This window comes from Cucurbita pepo, chromosome 7 (genome assembly GCF_057944985.1).
Source record: "Cucurbita pepo subsp. pepo isolate OVF chromosome 7, ASM5794498v1, whole genome shotgun sequence".
Taxonomy (NCBI): domain Eukaryota; kingdom Viridiplantae; phylum Streptophyta; class Magnoliopsida; order Cucurbitales; family Cucurbitaceae; genus Cucurbita; species Cucurbita pepo.
In genome coordinates, this window is record NC_141804.1 from 7,715,605 (window position 1) to 7,738,193 (window position 22,589).

A 22,589-nucleotide genomic window follows, 5' to 3' on the forward strand; every position below is an offset into this window, starting at 1 on the left:
CATTATTGATATTTTTCCTTCAAATGTTGTTTCAATTTGATTATGTACTCCTCTACTTAGAGGCCACATACCCACAAAGTTCCAATTTTTTCACCCATTTGCAATATCACAAACCTATAAGTTTAACCACAAACCTATAAGTTTAACTAATATTTGATATTTAGTAGCTCCAACATTCATCATCTTCTATGATCCAGACGTAATAACTTACTAATGAGTTGGTTGTGAGAATAAAGATTCCTACCTATCTCTTCAAATATGTATTTTCACTATCCTTGCTTTTATAAAGGCATTTTAGTATCTTCAATTGGAGAATCTTGCAAGCAACATTTTTACTTTGTTGACAATATGATAGATACGACTATAGACAATATAAAGTCAACCCTATCAAAACGAGAAACAGAAGTTCACAGACCACCTGACACCAACAAGTAAATTTCCTTGTGTAGATCCCATAGTAACAACAGAGTGCTATGCTAAACTATTTGCTAGCTGCAGTTGCATCCTTCCACATATGAACTTGAAAATGCAGTAAAATAGACTCGAGGAATGAAAAGTGTAGGTTTTCTTGGGGATTAATTGATAATGGAAAGTCGGTAAAATTTATAAATATTTTATCTTGTATCCTTCCAACTTCCCTATAATATGTAAATAGTTGGTAAAATTTCAATTATGAATAAATTTTTTTTTGTATTTAGTGTCATAAAATATTAAATATTAAATTTAAACAAAAGTAAATTATATTAAAAAAATATTGTTGAGAAAAAAAATTATTCCTTGTATAATAATGAATAAGAGATATCATAATATACCATGAATAAGAGATATAATAAAATTGTAACGGAAAATAAATGTTATTAAAGGTACACTATAACGTAAAATCAAATCTATAAATACTATATTATTAAAAACTGTTATATACGTTATAACAAATATTTCAACCATATAAAACATTTTATAGTTTATTCATATTATAACTTTATAATTATAACTTTAATAAATAAGCTATAATTACATTCTTTATTATAGCTAAAAAACTGCTATAAAAAGTTTCACATGTTCTATTATGATGCCCTACTACGATGCACGAAAAACGCTATAAAAAGTCTATAATAGCATCTATAAAAAACTATCACAATCATTAGTTCTTATGGATAAATATATCCCTTAATAATGATATTTCGGTTTAGCCACAAAGATCAAATAAGATGAAGCTGAAGAATAAATTTTCATTTATATCATTATTTTGCTTTTTCATGTTACCGAGTTCGCACATAAAAGCTTCGACAATCGTTTGTGGTTTAAACTAAGAAACTTCGATAGTTCACCCAACATTGTTTTAAATCATGTATATCTATTTCAAAGAGTTCTTATGAATATTCTGTTAATTAAAATTGATGGTGTCTTGTTCATATCCATATGAATAGTAACTATCAATTCTTTTGTTTACTCGTTCTCCTCCACATAGTATTAAATATTTTTTAGACGGTACCACAGATAGGTGATTATTTGTTATTAGTTGACTGGACTTGAATCATAACATAGTTCTATGTATCTGATTCAGAGGGGAAGAACTTGCATCAGTATCTCAATTTCAATTTAAACATGGGTTTGATTCACAGTTCTGAGAAACATTTACCATCCAAAAAGAGAGAAAAACGGAGTCTTTGTCTAAAGAAATGCCTTGAGAAAGGGCAGATGTATAGAACCTTTCAACGAGATAGTGCTTTTTCAACTCTCTCAAATAGAATCTATTCCAAACATATATGCCATGGTTCCTTATTTCAAACCTATTGCCGATACTAAGTATAAGTAGCAGCCAAAAATTTGTATCCATTTTTCGTGAAATTATGCATGGATCAGCTATATCATGGCGAATTCCTCCGAAAAAATTGGATCTTCCAAAATGGAATCACATTTTGGCATGACCCATGCTCCTTGTTATACCTTGAAGGGTTTATTGACATTACCATACCCTGTCAAAGGTATAACTGGACTGTTATTTCACTGTTATGGGTCTATTAGGAAACATGATAGGGGTATTGCTCACTGCCTCAACTCTATATTTGAAAGATGATAAGTGACCAAAAAAATTCAAAATATATGGAACTATTACGCTTCTAATGACCTAAAAGGAAGAATCAAGTGAATGTCCTGTCCTTATTTGCAAATTTTGTTTGGTTTTTGTTCCTTTTTTCAAGGGTTTGAAGTCCATTTCATCTTGGTTTATGTTTTTCATTGAGGTCGTCCAAATCTATGAATGCTCTAAAAAAAATGGAAGAAAATCTATGAATGCAGCTTTGAACCATAGACATATAGGTTTAATAACAGACTCTTAATAAATCCACTTGAACCTAAACAATGTGCAAGTGCCAAGTGAACCTACTCAATACACTGTTTTTAATGGACTAGAACCAAGCAATGTATCATAGCTTGAACATAGGGATCTTCAGAATGATGATCCTCATAATCATCCATAATTGCTTTTTAGGATCTGCAATTCCTTCAACTAACTGTTTAAGAAACTAGTGAAGAAGTGTCAACATCACAGCTTACCGGCTAACCTGATCCAGTAATGGATCCACTCATACCTCAAAGAACTTAGTTGATGTTGACACTATCAGCGTAAATTCTTCATCGTAAATTCTTCAACACAAAGGCAACAAATGCAACCACAACTATCAGCGTAAATTCTTCATCAACAACCTATGCCATACATACTGGCAACAAATGCAACCACAACTATCAGCGTAAATTCTTCTAATAGTCTAATGAAGGAGTTTTATGGTTAAAAATGATGTGATAATCCAAAGTCAAGCAACATCATCGATAATAAAACTTGGACATCGATAAAAGAAATGTAGCTGGTTCATTACAACACAAAGGAGCAAATACCAAATATCTTGATAAATAACACAAAAGTGGAGCCTAAAATAGTAAAGGAGAGTCTTGTGCCTAAATAATACGTAAGACGTTAAAGTTAAAACATATATTTAGTATGTGTAGGCTAAAGTTTCTCAACCTCCCAAGAGTGAGGAGTGTTGTGCAAGCAAGCTTAATACCATAAATGGAGCCTCTAGCTTTCTACATGTTTTCCGTCATAAAACTTCCCAATTCTTCTCTCTGGAAGGACACTACTCCTCTGCAGAGTGTTGATTTCTGCATTGGGGAAGTAGCACACACCACCATAAAAGGCTTAAGAGAAAATCCAAAAGGGGCTTGCTCTCCCACCATGTGTTGTGTTAGCAATAGGACGTCTTTATTTTCTTTGCTAGAAACATTTCATTGCATAACATCAGATACTTGTTTGTTAGCAATGCTTCCTAAGCATGGGCATGACTTTATTTTCTTTGCTAGAAACATTTCATTTCATTGCATAACATCAGATACTTGTTTGTTAGCAATGCTTCCTAAGCATGGGTATGACTAGTTCTTCAAGTTTCCAAATATTTTAGTCAGATGTAGACTTTTAGAGATAGCAACGAAATAAGGTATGAACAATAAATATTCCCAAATAAGATCAAACAAATAGAGATGGCATATTTTCGATTCAAATAGTTTGGGATTCTTGAGGATTTTTAAATAAGCTAAAGGGATGTTGTGAAGACATTTTTGAGGAATAGGTGGATAATGAAAAAGAATCACGCTTTGTGGTACTGAATTACTGTGAATAAATGTGGCCTTCACTCCAATGAATCTGAAGCTAATAAACTAGTATATATATATACATAAGCACTCAAGTAGAAATCCTAGGAAGGTTATCGTGTCATATTTTCTCATCTTTGTTTATTATGTAAATGGTATACTGGGAAGAGCCTTAGATTCATTTTAGGGATTGATATTCTGAAAGAAAATGCCCATGTGTCTTTCACATTTTTCCTTGATATTCTCAAATAATGTTCGTCAAATATATTCAAACTCTCCATGGTTTTTGTTATTTGGAACTTAAATACTTGATAATAGCTCTTATTATCTTACTAACAAGGAGCGAGGAACAAACTAGGCAAAAAAATGTCTCTTCTTATGATTTTGATTGTTTATGTAGGGACCTAGGAACACTAAAGTGCATCCTATAATTCTATTTTACACAATCCAGGAAAGTTATCTTTGCTAAGCGAAGAAAATATAATATTAATACGAGTTAATACTAATTCAAGGAATTTCCCTCCAAAAAAACAAATCATAGAAAAAAAATTTAAAACACAACCAAGCAAGCAAGAAAAGTATAGACACCATGATTTACGTGGAAACCCCCATATGCGAGAGGGAAAAACCACGGGATAACTTTGAAAAGCTTCCACTAACAGATCAAATACCAGGTCACAATACATTCTTTCCCAAGAGAATATAATAACAATTATCACTCCTTAACTATATATGGAACTCAATAAAACATGGAGAAATTGCACAAAAAAAATATTTGAAGGGAAACGAACTGATTTGTCAAACAAACCAACAAAGCTCTCTCATCTCCCTTCCATAACCTGGTGTGGTTCTTCCGTCTTCCTTTTTCTTTTTGGCGTCACAGACTCTACCCTAGTCCTCATTCATACAATGGAAGGACGGATTTGGGTGGTACTAAGTATCCAAATAAAAATACCTCAAAAGTATATGAAACAAAAGCAAATGGCAACAATTGGGAAGTGTCTTCCCTGACTGTTTAAAATCTTTGTACTCCCAGTGATGAAAAATAGTATTGGAAGCGGAATTGGAAATAAGTCATGGATAAAGTAATTTGTTGGTTTGAATCGAGAAAGCACTAATGAAGTGACCAGATTAAAACTTCATAATGGTTGATATATAATATTGAAAAACTTCAATAAGAATATACATATGAAGGGCATAAATTGAACGGATTTCACTCAAAAGATCGAAAATCTATGCAAAAAGAAAGGTTGGTCAAATGTATCAGGGCTCGGTCTCAAATTTAAAAACTGGGGGGCAAGAGTAGCACACTAACAGAGGAAATCTCATACGCAATAAACACGGGGAAGGTCGATTGTTTAGAAGCTTCTATTTAAGTCGTGGAAAGTTCTCATACTTTCATCCAAATTAATCATCCAAATGAAGAAAAATGTGGCTCACAAATCATCAAAATGAAGAATAATAGATCATTCTTCGATTAAATAATGCATGGTCTGAAGCTGGAAATAAAAGGTTTATATATAAAGGAGAAGTCTTCCTACAATGAAAAAGAGAAATCCTTCAACAAAATGTGGTAGTAGTTGGAAGTTGGAAAAACTAGCCTGGAAGCTCTGTAGTTAGAAGAACGAACTGATGATGAAAAATCGAGATATGTAAGCATTTTGCTATATTTTGCTCGTGGATACTTCTAATTGTTAACAAGTTAAAGGTGAAAGCTCCAAAGAAGATTGAGGTAAGGAAATAACAAGATCAAGAAGAAAAGCAAGAAGACCAGAAATTAAAAGTGAAGGCAGATAGGTATGTGAGAAAGATATTTTCAATTGAACCGTCCAAAAATAGAAGCAAAAATACTAATAGAAGTTGAGACCTCAACTGACGGCAGATAGGTACGTGAGAAAGCTATTTTCAACAAGTTGAGAGCGATTATTCAAAATTTAAATGTAGAGTCTTATATCTGACTGTAGACACTGTTTTTAATGACTATGCAGCAGCAATGTATCATAACTTGCATATAGGGATCTTAGAACCAAATATTTAAGAAACTAGTGAAAAAGAGTGAATCTCACAGCTTGCCCGCTAATAACCTGATCCAGTACTTCTATAACAGATTGACTCATAAATCAATCGATATGATATAACAAGGAGTTTTATGGTTAAAAATGATGTGATAATCCAAAGTCAAGCAACAACATCATCGATATGATATAACAAGGATCATTGCCAGAAAAACCATCAACGAGAAACATAGGAACATTGCAGGGCAATCACTCTTAGGACTAGACTTCAAAGGATTCATGGAAACAAGATGAAGAGAAAATGGAAGGAAAAAAAGAAAGAAAAGTCTGATAAAAGAACATGCAAGCAAGTATCCACAATGAACCCTAAGAATCAACATGGAGTTTCAATTGAAAAAAAAAAAAAAAAAATTGTAGTTGATGCAGCAAAAGATGAGTTCACAAAGCACCTACAGCAAGAGAAAAAGGTTACGCCTACAAAGAAACTAAAAAATCTTGATTAGGGTGTCAGACCACATACTCCATTTTTCCAAAGATTTAAGGAAAGAACCAAAACGAGAAATCCAACCAATTTGTTAACATACTCAAAACAGTTTCATATCAACATCCAGTAGGAAGAAGCACTTCAATGTTCTTAAAGGACATCCTTGCAAAGAAAAGGTGAAATTGTGGAACTTCCAAATAACTACAATGGCCTATTGAAAAGCAAGATGCTACTTGAACTGCATGACCCAAAAAGTTTTACGATCTCTTCCATAATAGGAGGAAAATATGTTGACAGAGCACTATGCAACTCTGGAGCAACGTCAACTTGATTCCTCTGACAGCTCTCAAGCAACTAAGAAACGGATGAGCTAGACCCAAAATAACATTGCAATTAGAAGAAAAGTCCATAGCAAGCTCGCAAGAAAGATAGAAGATGTCCTGGACAAATTTGTCTTCACGATTAGTTTTATTATCCTAGATTGCAAGGCAGATAGAAAGGTATCCATCATTCGAGGAAGACCCTGTTTGACCATAGGGAGAGCAATAACTTGATATCCATAAATGTGAGTTGACAACGTGTGTGAATTATCAAACAAATCACATTCAATGTCATCAACACATTGTAATACCCTAGAGAAATGGAGGAACGTTCAAGAATTGAAATTTTTGGCCTATAACTTAAGTAGAAAATCGTGAACGTGAGAACTTTGAAGAAGAATGTAATCAGCAAGAGAATACAGGCGAGAACACATTTTTTAGAGGATTGAAGAAGACTTGTCAATACAACCACTAGTGATTAAACCACCCAAACTAGAACTAGAACTACTTACATTCCACCTAAAATATGTTTTAGGAAAAGGTGAGACTCTGTCCGTAATTATTTCAGCTCACCTTACTTCCGAAGATGAATTTTCATAACTGCAGGTCCACTCAAAGCATGGGATGACAATAGGACGGACTATAGAAATATACATTGAATTAGCCCTTATATGCATGCATAAAAGCAACTTAACAAGAACAATTACAGGGTAGATAGTCTAGATAAAAGCAACTACTTCTGCCTAGATAAAGGTTCAAAAAATTCTTTCTATTACCAAGTGTTGGATTGATTAGTAAGGAAGTACTACAATTTTCTGGATGGATATTCATATTACAATCAAACAACCATAGCACCAGAAGACAATGAAGAGATGACGTTTACCTATTTAGAAGGATGTCATTTGAATTTTGTAATGCTCTGAAAACATTCCAAAAGTGTACAATTGTTTTTTTTTTCTCATATATGGTGGAGATAATTACAGATATTTTTATGGATAATTTCTCAGTATTTTGGAAAATATTCAAACAGTGTGCAGAAATGCAATATACTAGGACAACGGGGAGAAGTGTCGTTGAATTGGTACACAAAAGCATTATACTAGGACACATAATCTCAAGGAAAGAAATCGAGGTGGATAAGGAAAAATACAACAAATTTCAAAACTTACCAGGACAGGAAATTCCAATTTTCCTAGGACATGAATAATATTATAGATGATTCATCAAGGATATCTCATATATATCTAAACTCTTATGCAGATTGTTAGAAACTGGACTGATGATAGTTTTTGGAAGATACAAAAAGAAAAAAAAAAAGGAAAAAAAAAAAAAAGATTGAGCACGACATCAATCATGATAGTTCCTAACTGGAGTCAATCATTTGAGCTGGTGCAATGCAAGTGACTTGGCAGTTGGAGCAATCTTGGCACAATATAAGATCCTATATCTAATCTAAATATCCCACCAAGGTCGTGAATGATGAACAAGTAAATTACTCATGTTAGAGAAAACTCCTAGCAAGAGTCTTTGTCTTTGATAAATTTAGGTCTTCTAACACCAAAGCGATTGTCTTTGATAAATTTAGGTCTTCTAACACCAAAGCAATAGTCTTTGTCTTTGATAGATTCTCCTTCTCTAAGAATTGGAACAAGAAATTTAATATAAAAAAAGAAAAGTGAATCAAGTGGTCGATCACATGTCATGATTTGAACAAGAAGTGAAAGAAGTAGCAGTACAGGTAGCATAGCATTCGGGTATGCACATATTGCCAAGTATCTAGTTAGTGGACTCACACCACCTGGTACAACTGCACAACAGTTGGGATAAAACACAGTTAAATAAGCTAGGTCTAGATCAAATATTAAGATGTGTAGTTGAGGAGGACATGGTAAAAATCCTAAATGCTTGTCAAATGGCTCTATGTGGAAGATATTTTGTAGGTACAAAAATAGCTGCAAAGAAAGTACTCTAACGTGGAAATTTCATCCTGGCCTTGTTTAGATCGCACACTTATTTGCCAAACAATGTCAATTGATATCAAAGAATATAAAACCTATCAAAGAATATAAAACCTTTCAGCCATGATACGATGCAAGTTTCATGCTCAAGGTTGAAATTTTCAATGTATGGGGTACTTTCAAGTTATTTGAAATTATTCAGAATATTTTATTGATTCATTTCTAAATTGAATAGGGACAGCATTGAATTAAATTAATATCATCTATCAGAATCTAAGACAATGCCATGTGTATTTCTATGTCTTCATATACCATACAAGGTACGGCCAATATAGGATTAACGAATTTTCAATTGTGGATACATATGGATCCTTAATAAGAGGATTGGTCCTAGGATTGGATGATACAGTAAGAACACATCAAACAACATTGAAGGCACCAGATAATTTTTGGAAAAGCATGCCATCTGCCACTTGAGCTTGAGCACAAAGCTTTCTAGATATTAAAAAGATTAAACCTCTCGTTTTGATATAGGCTAATAGATTTGCAAGATGGCAAAGCAAATATCTTAAAGGTAAATGGTCAGAAAGTGAAGCCCTACCGAGTAAAAAACTTAAGACACCAATCTCTCTAATGGATGTAAAGTGAACTGCAATCACATAAAAAGCATGTTTGTAGATAATGGAAATTGTAAATGTTTTCAATAATCAGGTTATGATCAAGTGAAAATTATGCCCAGTATAAACTTGTCTAAGGATTCACTAGGGATTTTAACTTATCTAACATGTGTGAACTTTTTGATGCATTCATCTTAGAGTTTCTGAAATAGAGGAAGAGGGAACAATTATGAGATGTGAAAGAAGAATTTGTGACCGCAAATTGATCGACCAAATGCAATTGTAATTTTTATGGAGAACTTGAAGATGATATTGCGTAAAAAAAGCCTAGTGGGAAGCCTCATGCACATCACATCCATTAGGGTTGAGATCATGTACACTGTAGGTGTTATCCAAATTTCTTCATTGTGCAAGAGCCATATGGTTGTTGCAATGGGGGTTGGTTCTAAGGCATCTAGAATGGACAGCGGTTCAGTTGCAAAGTTATTCAGATAGTGATTAGGCTGGGCTATTGAATGATATGAAGAGCACCTCTAGGTATTATTTCAATCTTGGCAAAAAGTATTCTTCATGGTGGTCGAAAAAAAAAAAGCAAAACATAGCTATGTCATTGAATCCAGAGATGTAAAAGGAAGAATGCAACACAAAGGAGCAAATAACAAATATTTTGATAAATAACACAAAGAAGCAAATAACAATACACTTTTAGAGTTAAAACATTTCAAGCTCTTGGGAGCAAGCTAGGCGTTTGCAGCATTTGATGTAGGGAGGAGAAACTCTAAGATTGAAAAGGAATAGTAAAGGAATAGTAAAGGAGAGTCTTGTGCCTAAATAATAGGTAAGACGTTAAAGTTAAAACATACTTAGTATGTGTAGGCTAAAGTTTCTCAACCTCCCAAGAGTGAGGAGTGTTGTGCAAGCAAGCTTTCTACCATACGTGGAGCCTCTAGCTTCTAGAAGGCATTCCATTCACTCACGTGTTTTCTGTCATAAAACTTCCCAATTCTTTTCTCTTGAGGGACACTACTCCTCTGCAGAGTGTTGATTTCTGCATTGTTCTGTTAGAAACATTTCATTCATTGCATAACATCAGATACTTGTTTGTTAGCAATGCTTCCTAAGCATGGGCATGATATTTCATCAGATACTTGTTTTTACTCAAGTAGAAATCCTAGGAAGGTTATCGTAGATTCATTTTAGGGATTGATGTTCTGAAAGAAAATGCCAATGTGTCTTCCACATTTAAATATATTCAAAATTTTCCTTGATAATAGCTCTTCGTATCTTACTAAGGAGCGAGGAACAAACTAGGCAAGAAAATATCTCTTCTTATGATTTTGATTGTTTATGTAGGGATGACATTATTCTTTCAGGTGATAATAAAGTAGAATTGATCACTCTAAAGAAAAAACTTCTAAGTGAATCCAAATCAAGGACCTAGGAACACTAAAGTGCATCCTATAATTCTATTTTACAGAATCCAGGAAAGTTATCTTTGTTAATCGAAGAAAATATAATATTAATGCGCTAATTATGTGTATTCATTCAGAGTTTTATTCCTATTCTTATTCTTATGTTCTTTCTTGTATTGGCTTCTCTCCTATATAAAAGGGTTATATATCTCACCAATACACCTATCTTATTCCATCTTTGAAATAAAGATGCCATCTCTGAAACATCAATCACAATCCTTGGCTGACGAATGAAAAGTTCAGTATAGTAATAACTCAAGTAAGGAATTTCCCTCCAAAAAAACACAGAAGAAAACTAAAAACAAGCAAGCAAAGTATAGACACCATGATTTACGTGGAAACCACGGGATAACTTTGAAAAGCTTCCACTATCAGATCAAATACCAGGTTACAATCATTCTTTGCCAAGAGAACATAATAACAATCATCACTTCTTATCTATAAATGGAACTCAATAAAACAAGGAGAAATTCCACAAAAAAAAAAAAAAAAAAAAAAAAAAAAAAAAAAACGATTTGAAGAGAAACGAACTGATTTGCCAAACAAACCAACAAAGCTCTCTCATCTCCCTTGCATAACCTGGTGTGGTTATTCCGACTTCCTTTTTTCTTTTCAATTGGGAAGTATCTTTTCCCCGACTGTTTAAAATCTTTGTACTCCCAGTGATGGAAAATGGTAATGGAAGCGGAATTGGAAATAAGTCATGGATACAAGAAGGATAAAGTAATTTGTTGGTTTGAATTGAGAAAGCACTGATGAAGTGACCAGATTAAAACTTCATAATGGTTGATATATAATATTGAAAAACTTCAATAAGAATACAGATATGAAAGGCATAAATTGAAGGGATTTCACTCGAAAGATAGAAAATCTATGCATAAAGGTTGGTCAAATGTATAAGGGTTCAGTCTCAAATTTAAAAACTCGGGGGGGGGGGGGGGGGGGGGGGGGGGGGGGGGGGATTATGTTCAAGAGTACCACTAACAGAGGAAATCTCATACGCAATCAAAAATGGAGGAAGTTATATTATTCATCAAGAGTACCACACTAACAGAGGAAATCTAATACGCAATAAACAATGGGGGAAGGTCGAATGTTTAGAAGCTTCTATTCAAGTCGTAGAAAGTTCTTATGAGGTAAGAAAATAAAAAGATCAATGAGAAAAGCAAGAAGATTTCCGCTTAGAACATGCAAAAAGCTCAAAGAAAGGAAGCATTATTTCGTTGACGAAGGTAAGAAACCATCCAAAAATACTAAGAGAAGCTAAGACCTCAACTGAAGGCAGATAGGTATGTGAGAAAGCTATTTTCAACTGAGTTGAGAGCGATTATTTAAAACTGAAATGGATGATATATTGACACTAATGTCTTCAAAATGCAGCGATTCTTAGTTGGAAATATTGAAGAAAAATGTTAGAAAATTTTATGCGAAAGAGAATCAGGCAGCGATCAAATATACATTGAATGAGGAATATTAAAACACTAAGGAAAACCTATCGTAGAAGTGAAAACTCCGTTGAAGGAAGAAAGAAAACTAAGGAAAGAAAGAAACCAAATCAATCAAAGATATTGTCTTGCTTGGGTGAAGTTGATCTTGGACTCCAGTAAAAGAATAATCTTCAAAAAGGTAATTACAAAACAAAATAGTACCATTTCAAGAGACGACTTCAGAAGGTTGACATGGGATTATAATCTATAAGAAGTTCAATTGCTGGTATTTCGAATTCTAAACAAAAAGAAATTGCTTAGAGAATTAAATTAAATCCCTTATAGCTTGCACTTGAATTTTTTGCTGGACATAATTTCTTCGTTTCTAATGAATGGGTCTTTATGCATCAAAGATAGGACTTCTGAAGTATCAAGAGCCACTTCAAATCAATGAAGCTCGCTTATATATAGTAAACCATGATCAAAGCATTGAAACTTTTCCTACAAACCATAATGAAACAGATTTGAATGGAATCAAAGAGGATATTTTAAAATCTGGAAGAGTTCTGGACCCCATAGGCAACGAAATGGGTTAGGTTTGACAAGAAAATTGAGCAATGGTACTAAGGAAAAAAAAAAGGCTTAGGATATGCATGATATGACAGTTCAAAAGGTTGACGAGAATTCACAATGATTAGAGTTATTCCACTTCACACAGGACACAAGACGTGATTTTGCATTTCCAAGTAATCTACTACGAGACGATGCATGAGTTAATTGGCAATGGAAGTTCATCTAGAGCAAGGTGTATTTCTCCTCTTAATTCAATACTATAAAGCAATAATATAAAGGATTAGTCAATCAAATAATAGATAAGTCTAAGTAAAGAGACCGAAGGAAAGTAACGTTTTATCCAGAAAGCAGTAAGGTTCTTGCATAAATTTTCTTGCACCAGAAAGCAGAAAATCTTTTTAAAACAAAATATAAGGAAAGAGCAGAGTCGATGAAAAAAAATTAAACAAAGTTTAATTAACATCTCTAATGACTACTGGAAAAAATTGGATTCCAATATCATATTCTAAGCGTGCTCTTATTAGAAAGAATATTCTAATCATGTTTTTCTTGAAACACAATTGGGAATTAAAGAAACTAACTATATTAGCTTTCACCATTGACTTCATTATGAAATTCCAGAAGTTATTCAAGTTCAATGTTTTGTTCATAAATTTCATGGGAACAGACACCGAAACATTTATGGTTTTATAGAAAAGTTGTGAATAAAAGTTATGGTATAACCACAGATCAAGGAGTTTAGAGGAGATATTATTGACTAAGGTATTGGTAAGTGGTTGATTGAATGCCTAGTAATTGATGACAGAGAAAAGCAAAATATATGTTCCTCACCAGTAATTCCTAAACTATATTTTATTATTTGAGAGCAATGATTTGATATTACAAAGTCTTCTTGTAAATAGTCTTGAAGTTCTCTACGTTAGTGAAAATTGTCCTTTCTTGGGCTACCCAGATGGGAAAAAACAAAGAAGCGAAGTTCTAATACTGAAATGGTGAAGGAAATTAAAAACTTGCAACTCAGTAATCTCAAATATTCCATATGTCAGTATTTCTCATAATAGGAGATTGAGAGAGAGAAGAAAGAGATTTCCTTAAGAGGATTTGACCAAAAGTGATTCTTTTCCGATCCTAGTAATTGTCAGTATTTCTGGTAAAAGTGCTGTCAGTAGATATGTTTTTGTCTCAAGATGGAAGATGGAAGATGGAAGGAAGTTACCCTTTGAAAACCTTTATGATGCCACAAAATCTTGAAAGATGACAAAAATAAACCTCTTGGTAAGGAAATCTAAGACTTGAGTTACTTCAATAGAGGTCTACTATCAATTAAAGGGGCAAAAGAATGTGGAAATTGTCTTTTTGGCGATATATCCCTAGTTTAGGAACCTATTGGTAGTCCCCAGTATCTGCGTACAAAGCTTCTTAGAAGTCTAAAAAGTCCCAGGACAATTATTGAAAAGCCTATGATTATATTAAATGGTGGTTTAATCACAGTCGAATATTAACTTTGAGAAGACAGAAATCAAATCCTACTTCTTTGCTCCTATTTCCACAAGCAACACGGGTAGTTTCTTACAAGTTTCTTATGTATATAATAACCTCTTCCCTAGAAAATATTTTACAAGATTACAAGTTCAAAAAGAAAGTTACAAGGTAGTTTTGAAATTGCTAAAATCACTTTTTTTACGTTCAAAATGACTCTAAAGAGACTTAATACCATTATTGAGTTCCATTAATGCCAAAAACACAAGACCTTCGTGTTTATAATTCATAAATCCACAGGAAATACTAGACTCTTAAGCATAAGGTTGTTTAAAAGGGCAAATACTAGACTCTTAAGCATAAGGTTGTTTAAAAGGGCAAATACTAGACTCTTAAGTATAAGGTTGTTTAAAAGGGCAAATACTAGACTCTTAAGTATAAGGTTGTTTAAAAGGGCAAATACTAGACTCTTAAGCGTAAGGTTGTTTAAAAGGGCAAGCTTTAGTCGGTTATGATATGGAACATTTTAAATATGATTTTCATTCCTTAAAATTGATTTTAAATATGATTTGTTATTTCTCCTGATGAAAGAAGCACGTTAGGATTCAGGGACTTTGAAGTTCTACGTAGATAGCTATGATTTTAGAGGCCGTTTCTAATCTCCTATGTTTTCTGTCTCTCCACTTGGTATTAACGTTGTCTCTAGAAGGAACTTTAAAAATCCTTCACAAATACTTTCCAACAAAAATATATTACGAAGTTACTATTCTTATTTCTTCCAATCTTTCTCGTCAATAGGCTCGCATTCACATTCTAGACTTGAAGCTTCCTGTACAAAGTGTACTGAATTACAGTACTAATGTTAGGCTCTCCTTCATAAAATTCCTCAAATAAAAAGGGTAAGAGTGATTTTCCTCAACTACTTAGAAGCCAAACTGACAAACTGACACAGGAAGCCAAACTGATATGGACATGTTATCCTCTTATACAATCAACCCCACTATCTTCTTGAAGCCAAACCGACACAGGAAACACCAACGGAACACGTTAATTACGTACTCTGATTAAAGAAGAACAGACAAGTGGGTTTCCTACTAGTTCTCTTAGCTCTCCCAAGATTATTCATCAGTCAGAATGATCCTACTTGCAAGTTCGAACACTAGTCATCATTCATACAATGGAAGGACGGATTTGGGTGGTACCAAGTATAAATAAAAATACCTCAAAAGTATTTGAAACAAAAGCATATGCCAATAATTGGGAAGTGTCTTCCCTGACTGTTTAAAATCTTTGTGCACCCAGTGATGGAAAATAGTATTAGAAGCGGAATTGGAAATAAGTCAAGGATGAAGTAATTTGTTGGTTTGAATTGAGAAAGCACTAATGAAGTGACCAGATTAAAACTTCATAATGGTTGATATATAATATTGAAAAACTTCAATAAGAATATACATATGAAGGGCATAAATTGAAGGGATTTCACTGAAAGATCAAAAATCTATAAAAAAAAAAGAAAGGTTGGTCAAATGTATCAGGGCTCGGTCTCAAATTTAAAAACTGGGGGGCAAGAGTAGCACACTAACAGAGGAAATCTCATACACAATAAACAAAGGGGGAAGGTCGATTGTTTAGAAGCTTCTATTTAAGTTGTGGAAAGTTCTCGTACTTTCATCCAAATTGATCATCCAAATGAAGAAGAACATGTGGCTCACAAATTATCCAAACGAAGAATAATTGATCATTCTTCGATTAAATAATGCATGCTCTGAAGCTGGAAATAAAACGTTTATATATAAAGGGAAAGTCTTCCTACAATGAAGAGAAATCCTTCAACAAAATGGGGTAGTAGTTGGAAGTTGGAAAACCTAGCATGAAAGCTCAGTAGTTAGAAGAACGAACTGATGATGAAAAATCGAGATATGTAAGCATTTTTCTATAATTTGCTTTAACAAGTTAAAAGTGAAAGTTCCAAAGAAGATTGAGGTAAGGAAACAAAAAGATCAGGAGAAAAGCAAGAAGACCAGAAATTAAAAGTGAAGGCAGATAAGTACGTGAGAAAGCTATTTTCAATTGAACCGTCCAAAAATATAAGCAAAAATACTAATAGAAGTTAAGACCTCAACTGAAGGCAGATAGGTACGTGAGAAAGCTATTTTCAACAAGTTAGGAGCGATTATTTAAAACTGAAATGTAGAAGGAATTCAAAGGTATCTGAAGAATTGGCAAGCATTAAGGAATTAGTTACGTGAGAAAACAATGCATGATATTAATGACGCATTGAATAACGAAAACCAAGGAAAAGAAGGCAGCAATCAAAAATACATTGAATAACTCACCTGTGGAGAGGAATTTTAAACCTATTGTAGCTACGGGAAGAACGAAAACCAAGGAAAAGAAGAAACCAAATCAATGAAGATGATAGAAAACAATTAAAGATATTGCCTTGCCTGGGGTGAGAACTCTATTTAAACTTGATCTACAAAACTAAATAGTACCATTTCAAGAGACTTCGAAGGTTGACATGGGATTATAATCTATAAGAAATTCAACTGTTGGTATTTCTGCATACTAAACAAAAAGAAACTGCTTGGATAATTAACTTAAATTCATTTTATTAAGGGAAGGTTATCGCTTGGAGAATTGTTGGTTTATATCGCTTTACACTTGCATTTAATGGCTTAGAAACAAAGAAAGCTCATTTACATATAGTAATCCATAGCTACAGAGCTCAAAAGTGGTGGGAAAATAGTCAAAGCATTGAAACTTTTCCTACAAACCATCATGAAACAGATTTGTCTACCAAAAAACTGGAATCAAAGAGGATATTTTAAAATCTGGAAGAGTTCTGGACCCCACACACACAACAAAATGGGTTACGTTTGACAAGAAAATTGAAGCAATGTATTCTTTTTGAGTTATATGGTACTAGGGAAAGAAAAAAAGAAGGCTTAAGATATGCATGATATGGAAGTTCAAAAGGTTGACGAGAATTCCCATTGATAAGATTTATTCCTCTTCACACAGGACACAAGACGTGATTTTGCATTTCCAAGTAGTGATCGTCTACTAGGAGACGATGCATGAGTTAGGTGGTAATGGAAGTTTATCTAAAGCAAGGTTTATTTCTCCTCTTAATTCAATACTATCAATTACATAAATTTTCTTGCATCAGAAAGCCGAAAAGATAAAAGGAGAGAGCACAGTCGATGAAAAAATTGTAAACAGAGTTAAATAACATATCTAATGACTACTGGAAAAAATTGGATTCCAATATCATATTCTAAGCATGCTATTATTATTAAAAAATACTCTAATCATGTTTTTCCTGAAACACACTTGGGAAGGGAATTAGAGAAACTGAATGAAACTATTATGAAACACAAATAGCTTTCACCATTAAATTCATTATGAAATTCCAGAAGTTTCAATTCACTTATGAATGAAACTATCCTTTGCTTGATTTAATAGAAAAAGAAGCTCTAAAGGCTGAAGATTAATAAGAGTTAGACATACACATATCCAGCTCTTATCCTTCCAGCCAACAACATGGTGGGGGAACATAAAATTATGGAAGAGTAATGAGTTCTTAGAAAAAGTTTTCCATCTCTAGTAGCTAGAGTATTCTCAACCAAAAAATTATTCAAGGAGGCAGAACAATAGACGTAGTTTCTTACAAATGTCAGCAACACACGTAGTTTCTTACAAATTTCTTAGGTATAACTTTTTCCCCAGAAAATATTTGACAACTTGGGGAACCAAGTTCAAAAAGGAAGTTACAAGGTAGTTTTGGAATTGCTAAAATAACCTTGTTGATGTTCAAAATAGTCATGTCTTCAATCATTCAAAATCAACTTGATTTTTTTTTTTTTACATTTTTAAATATGATTTTCATTGATTTTAAATAATTAAGGATTTGGCAAAGCAGATAGCTCCTTCTAGGGACAACTTTAATACCAAGTGTAGAGAGTTTAGTAAAAGAAAAGGGTGTTGTTCATTAAAATTCCTTCACATTTCACATTCTAAACTTAAAGCTTCCTATACAAAGCCTATTGAATTATAGTACTAATGTTAGGCTCTTCTTCAATTATCCTTTCAAAAATTTTGGACTGCTTCCTTTATCCAATTTCAATATAGCCCTCAAAAGCATTACTCTTAGATTTCCTCAAATAAAAATGGTAAAAGTAATTACCCTCAACTACTTAGAATGACACGTTATCCTTCTACACAATCAACCCCCACTGTCCTCTCGAAGCCAAAATGACATAAGAAACACTAACAGAACACGTTACTTAGGTACTCTGACTGAAGAACAGACAAATGTTAGCAACACTGGTAGTTTCTTACAGTTTCTTATGTGTATGATTACCTTTTCTCTAGAAAATATTTTACAACTTGGAGAACTCAAGTTCAAAAAGAAAGTTACAAGGTAGTTTTGAAATTGCTAAAATCACTTTTTTTATGTTCAAAATTACTCTAAAGAGAAGGAACAATCATATTCTACCTATACACCTTAGAATCTATTATTATATATCTACGACTGACCTCACAACATAAAAGTTAAAGACATTACAAGAATGATGAGAACCAGTTCAAATATTAAAGATTTTAAATTACTTGTTGCCAAACAAAAAGGTATAAGAGCTTCCACATTTGTTAGTGGGCCTGTATGGCCTTTAACTTCCATAATTTGGTAGTTAAGTGTATAATTTATGTGCGAATTAAAGAATAGAACTTGAAAAATCACTGAACTTTTAAAAGAAAATATAATTATGCTTAGTAAACGAATCTTCAAGACAATATAAAACAAGAATGATGTTTTTATGCGTAGAATATCTCTGAAAATCATCAGTATTAGAAGCAAGTTGTGTAGTGAAGATTTCCATGGGAACTTGAATGGGCTAAAGGCTAAAGAGGGAAAAGAAACCCATTACTTTCCAAATGGATTACAAATACGCATGAATGAACCTTAAAGGCTTGTCAAGTCAGCTATCAAATAGTAAGTACTTAATCCATAAACCCTTCTCGAACCAATAAACCATTTATGTTATGAAAATGAGTGCATGGAATTATGTAACTTAATATAACAGTTTCAATGCCATCCCATCTAATGGAGCTTGTTTGAAAATCACACAGTGCTGTTAAAATGTTGAAGCTCAAAACTTTTATGGAGATGGGAGAAAATCCAAGACTGTGGCAAGTAGTTACAAGGAATAGAGCTAAGACAAAAGCTCAGGCCTAAAATTAACTACAGAACCCGGATGGAAAAAAGAGTAATATTAAGATAAATATTCTTCAGGGATCTCCATCAAAAGTGTACCTAGTAGAAATTGTGGAATAAAAGGGAATTTCAGAAGATACAGAGAGGCTAAATGTGACAAAAAAAAATCCATGAACACGTTATATTTTCAACTATAAAATCCATTTTAAGCAATGGTGAGAAACTTTGGTGATTATCAGTTTGGGGAGAAGGATTTCAAGGAAATTTCCACACTTGATAAGCTAAAGACTGGGTTGAATGAGGTGAAAGTTGTGTCTCACAAATGGAATTTCATTGTGAATTTCATTTTTAAAAAAGTGGGTGGAAGAGACGACATTATCCAAATTTTGAAATAGATTAGTTTTTGTGTGTGAGAAATACATCATTAGCTTTGTGGTATGTTCTGCCAGTCACATCTTGAACAGTAGCTCTGAAGATGAAGGAGTAAACTCCATAGTTTATATTTTAAAAAAAGAAAAAAAAAAAAAAAAAAAACAGAAATATTTAAACACATTGATGCGGACTCGGAGGAGCCATGAACGAAGAGATGGAAGATTCACCAAGACATATATGAAGGAATATTGCTAATAAATCTTAATACGATTGAATCAAAAGTGAATTGAAAGATCAGTGATGGCCCGTATGACTTCATGAGCAATAAGGAAAAAATGATAATGAAGCCTAATGTTACCCTTGAAAGATAAAGCTATGGGTTACTCAAAAAACCAATTATTCTAGAGAGATGATTGTAAAAATGATCTTATATATTTGAAAACCTTGATAAGCAATTTAATTCAGCTGCGGTTGGAAATCAGGATTCAAATACTTGAAAACTTTTAGCTACCAATCTAACAGCAATAAGTCATTTTAATTTACACGCACAGCATACTTAACGACTTCAATGAAACATCTAATATCCTCCCTCCCAAACACTCAGCTACACATCTTCACTTTCTAAGACTGCATATAATTTAGTGACCACGTTCAACATAATCAAACATATGGTGTAAATACCACTAGAAACCAACTTGAACAGTCATGAAAATGGTTGATCCAGAAACACTAACTTGAACAGTCTTGAAAATGGTTGATCCAGAAACAAATTTGGGATTGATCAGTAGCTGACGCAGATAGATACTGATGCATCTTATTGAGCAATGGCATGCTCTAGGTGCAATGCCATAAGACTTCTAAAACCCCATGAATTCTTCACTTTTGAAATCAACAAACCCATGCTGGTGAGCCAAAAATAGCATGGAACAGCATTGGGATAAGATTTGACAGCCAAAGAGCTTTATACTACTCCTCAAATTTCATCAGTTCAATAACATGCAATGCACCATCAACTATACTGATAAACCACGAGCCTAAAAAATTGTTCTTCGACTCCCATCAGATGACCCACAAATGAAAGATGTCTACAATAGTGGATGCTAAGGCCAGAAGAAAATAAAAATGAATAAGAAATCAGGGAACAAAATAACGTTAAGGGTGAAAAAAAACTGCAGTTCTAAAGTTTTGAAAGGAAAGGCCACACCTAGCATAAAAACAGGTCTGCTGTTATATGAATTTAAACAATGATAATAATTTTGATCTAACTTCAATAAACAATCAAAAACATTTTTCGATCAAATGTTATGGGGCACGGAGTACATACACTTCTCATCCCCTTCCTCATCTGAAATTTTGACGAAGGGAACACTGTACGATCTGCTTGGAATGGAAAATAATGCATAATCCTGGCACCCACTAAGCAAAGGAACAATAGGGCAAGGCAGCATGTCTACACAACTAAGCATCAACTTTAAAATAAAAGCTCCTGACTCACTTAAAAGAGTTGGAGAAGATGGGAAAAAGGAAGAAGCATCCTACAATAAGGAAGTCAATTAACAATGAATCAAGAACAGCAAATCAAATATCCGGTTAAGATTAAAGTAGGTTTCTGAAAATAAACAACTCCCTTTGGAAAGAAACAACCGATACTTTAGGAGACGTCGTCATCCACAGGGTAGCTAATTCCATAACAGGTTATAGACATCAAAACTTTGAGTGTAGCGTTCGCTAAGCAGAACAAAGATTTACATGTCGAGGCCTGTTCAGTAATATAAAACTCGCACTGAGTGCCCCCCATTACGCGTCTTCCAAAGGATTCCAAACCTCGGAGATAGAAAACATCCATATATCAGAGGAAATACTATGATTTTCAAACTAGTAACTGATTCTATATTCCAATGGACCAGAAATAAAAGAAAGAAAGCAGGATCCTTAGGAAACAAGGGCTTCTCATGGCGTTTTAAGACCTCCGTCATATTACTGCGATGTCGACCCTACACCACATCCCATCGAACTCATATCCGATCGCTCGTTTTAGAGGTAGACCTGAATTCCTTACGACCTCTAAGAACATACGCATCCTCTTAATCACGTCAATGAATCCTAAAATCCAAGAAAAACTAAACAAAGCGTTCTAGAAATCGCATCCAACAAAAGAAAAATAGACGAATCATAAAGGAAACACACCGAACCATCATACACATCAAGAATCAGAAAAGCGTAAAAACTCACAACGACGTGGAATCAGTTGTAATAGAGCTCGAGACCCATGCCATCATGGATCTCGTAATCCTTGAGGGTGATGTGATCCTTGTAGATATTGTACCACTTCTGGATCCTAATCTTCTCGGCCCTGGTTCCGGTCTGAGCTGCAACGAGCTTCTTCAAGTCGCCGATCGTGTCGTCCTCGTTGCACTTCACCCGGACCTTCTTCCCGAGACGATCGTTGAGAACCACCTCAATCATCTTCGAAACCCAAAAGAATTGAGAGAGAATTTTGTGGATATGAAGAAATTTGGGGAGATCAATGCAGTTTATATAGCGAAGGAATGAAGGGATGCGTGTTGAACACGCATCTTGAAAACGCGTTTGTCTAACTTATATTCCTGATGTGGGGTCCACGCGGCTTTTTCTCGAAAATTCCCGTTATCTTCCATTGCTTTTGAATCCAGGGCTATTTTTAGTTGGGAATTTTTTTATAAATAAAAAATAAATAAACAATTTTTATTTACTTAATTTAATATTAAATCACAAATTTAGTAGAATTCTAATTTTAGTAATAAATCACAAAATTTGGAAAAATTCCATAATTCAATTTAAACATTATATTGGATTTGAATAAATGAAAAGTTATATCGACTCCAAATCACTCTATCCCAAGCAATTTATATTTGACTGAGTTAGGTTCATTATTTAAAAAAATTTACAATTCAAATTGATATGGAACCAGAGACATTAATCATATAATATACTATTTCAATGAAGATCTGAAGAAAATATTGTTGAAAT

General features: G+C 33.6%; 1 protein-coding gene across 10 annotated transcripts in view; it reads right to left on the bottom strand.

The window, feature by feature from the left end:
* LOC111798512 (ubiquitin-like protein 5) overlaps positions 1–22,102 on the bottom strand; it is a 33,478-nt gene extending 11,376 nt beyond the window's left edge. The window contains exons 1-3 of one of the 10 annotated variants that reach the window (XR_015421634.1): positions 21,813–22,102; positions 20,633–20,680; positions 19,991–20,581 (exon numbers count right to left, since the gene is read on the bottom strand). Coding sequence is in view for 8 of the 10 variants with exons in the window: in XM_087125329.1 (XP_086981455.1) it covers positions 21,825–22,046 (222 nt within the window). In the remaining 2 variants the exon portion in view is untranslated. Of the gene's footprint in view, positions 1–2,823; positions 3,272–4,238; positions 8,100–15,387; positions 15,856–19,990 lie in introns of those variants that run through there. The other 9 variants (XM_023681712.2, XM_087125328.1, XM_023681713.2 and 6 more) reach the window with 9 other exon arrangements.
* Positions 22,103–22,589: the final 487 nt, after the last annotated feature.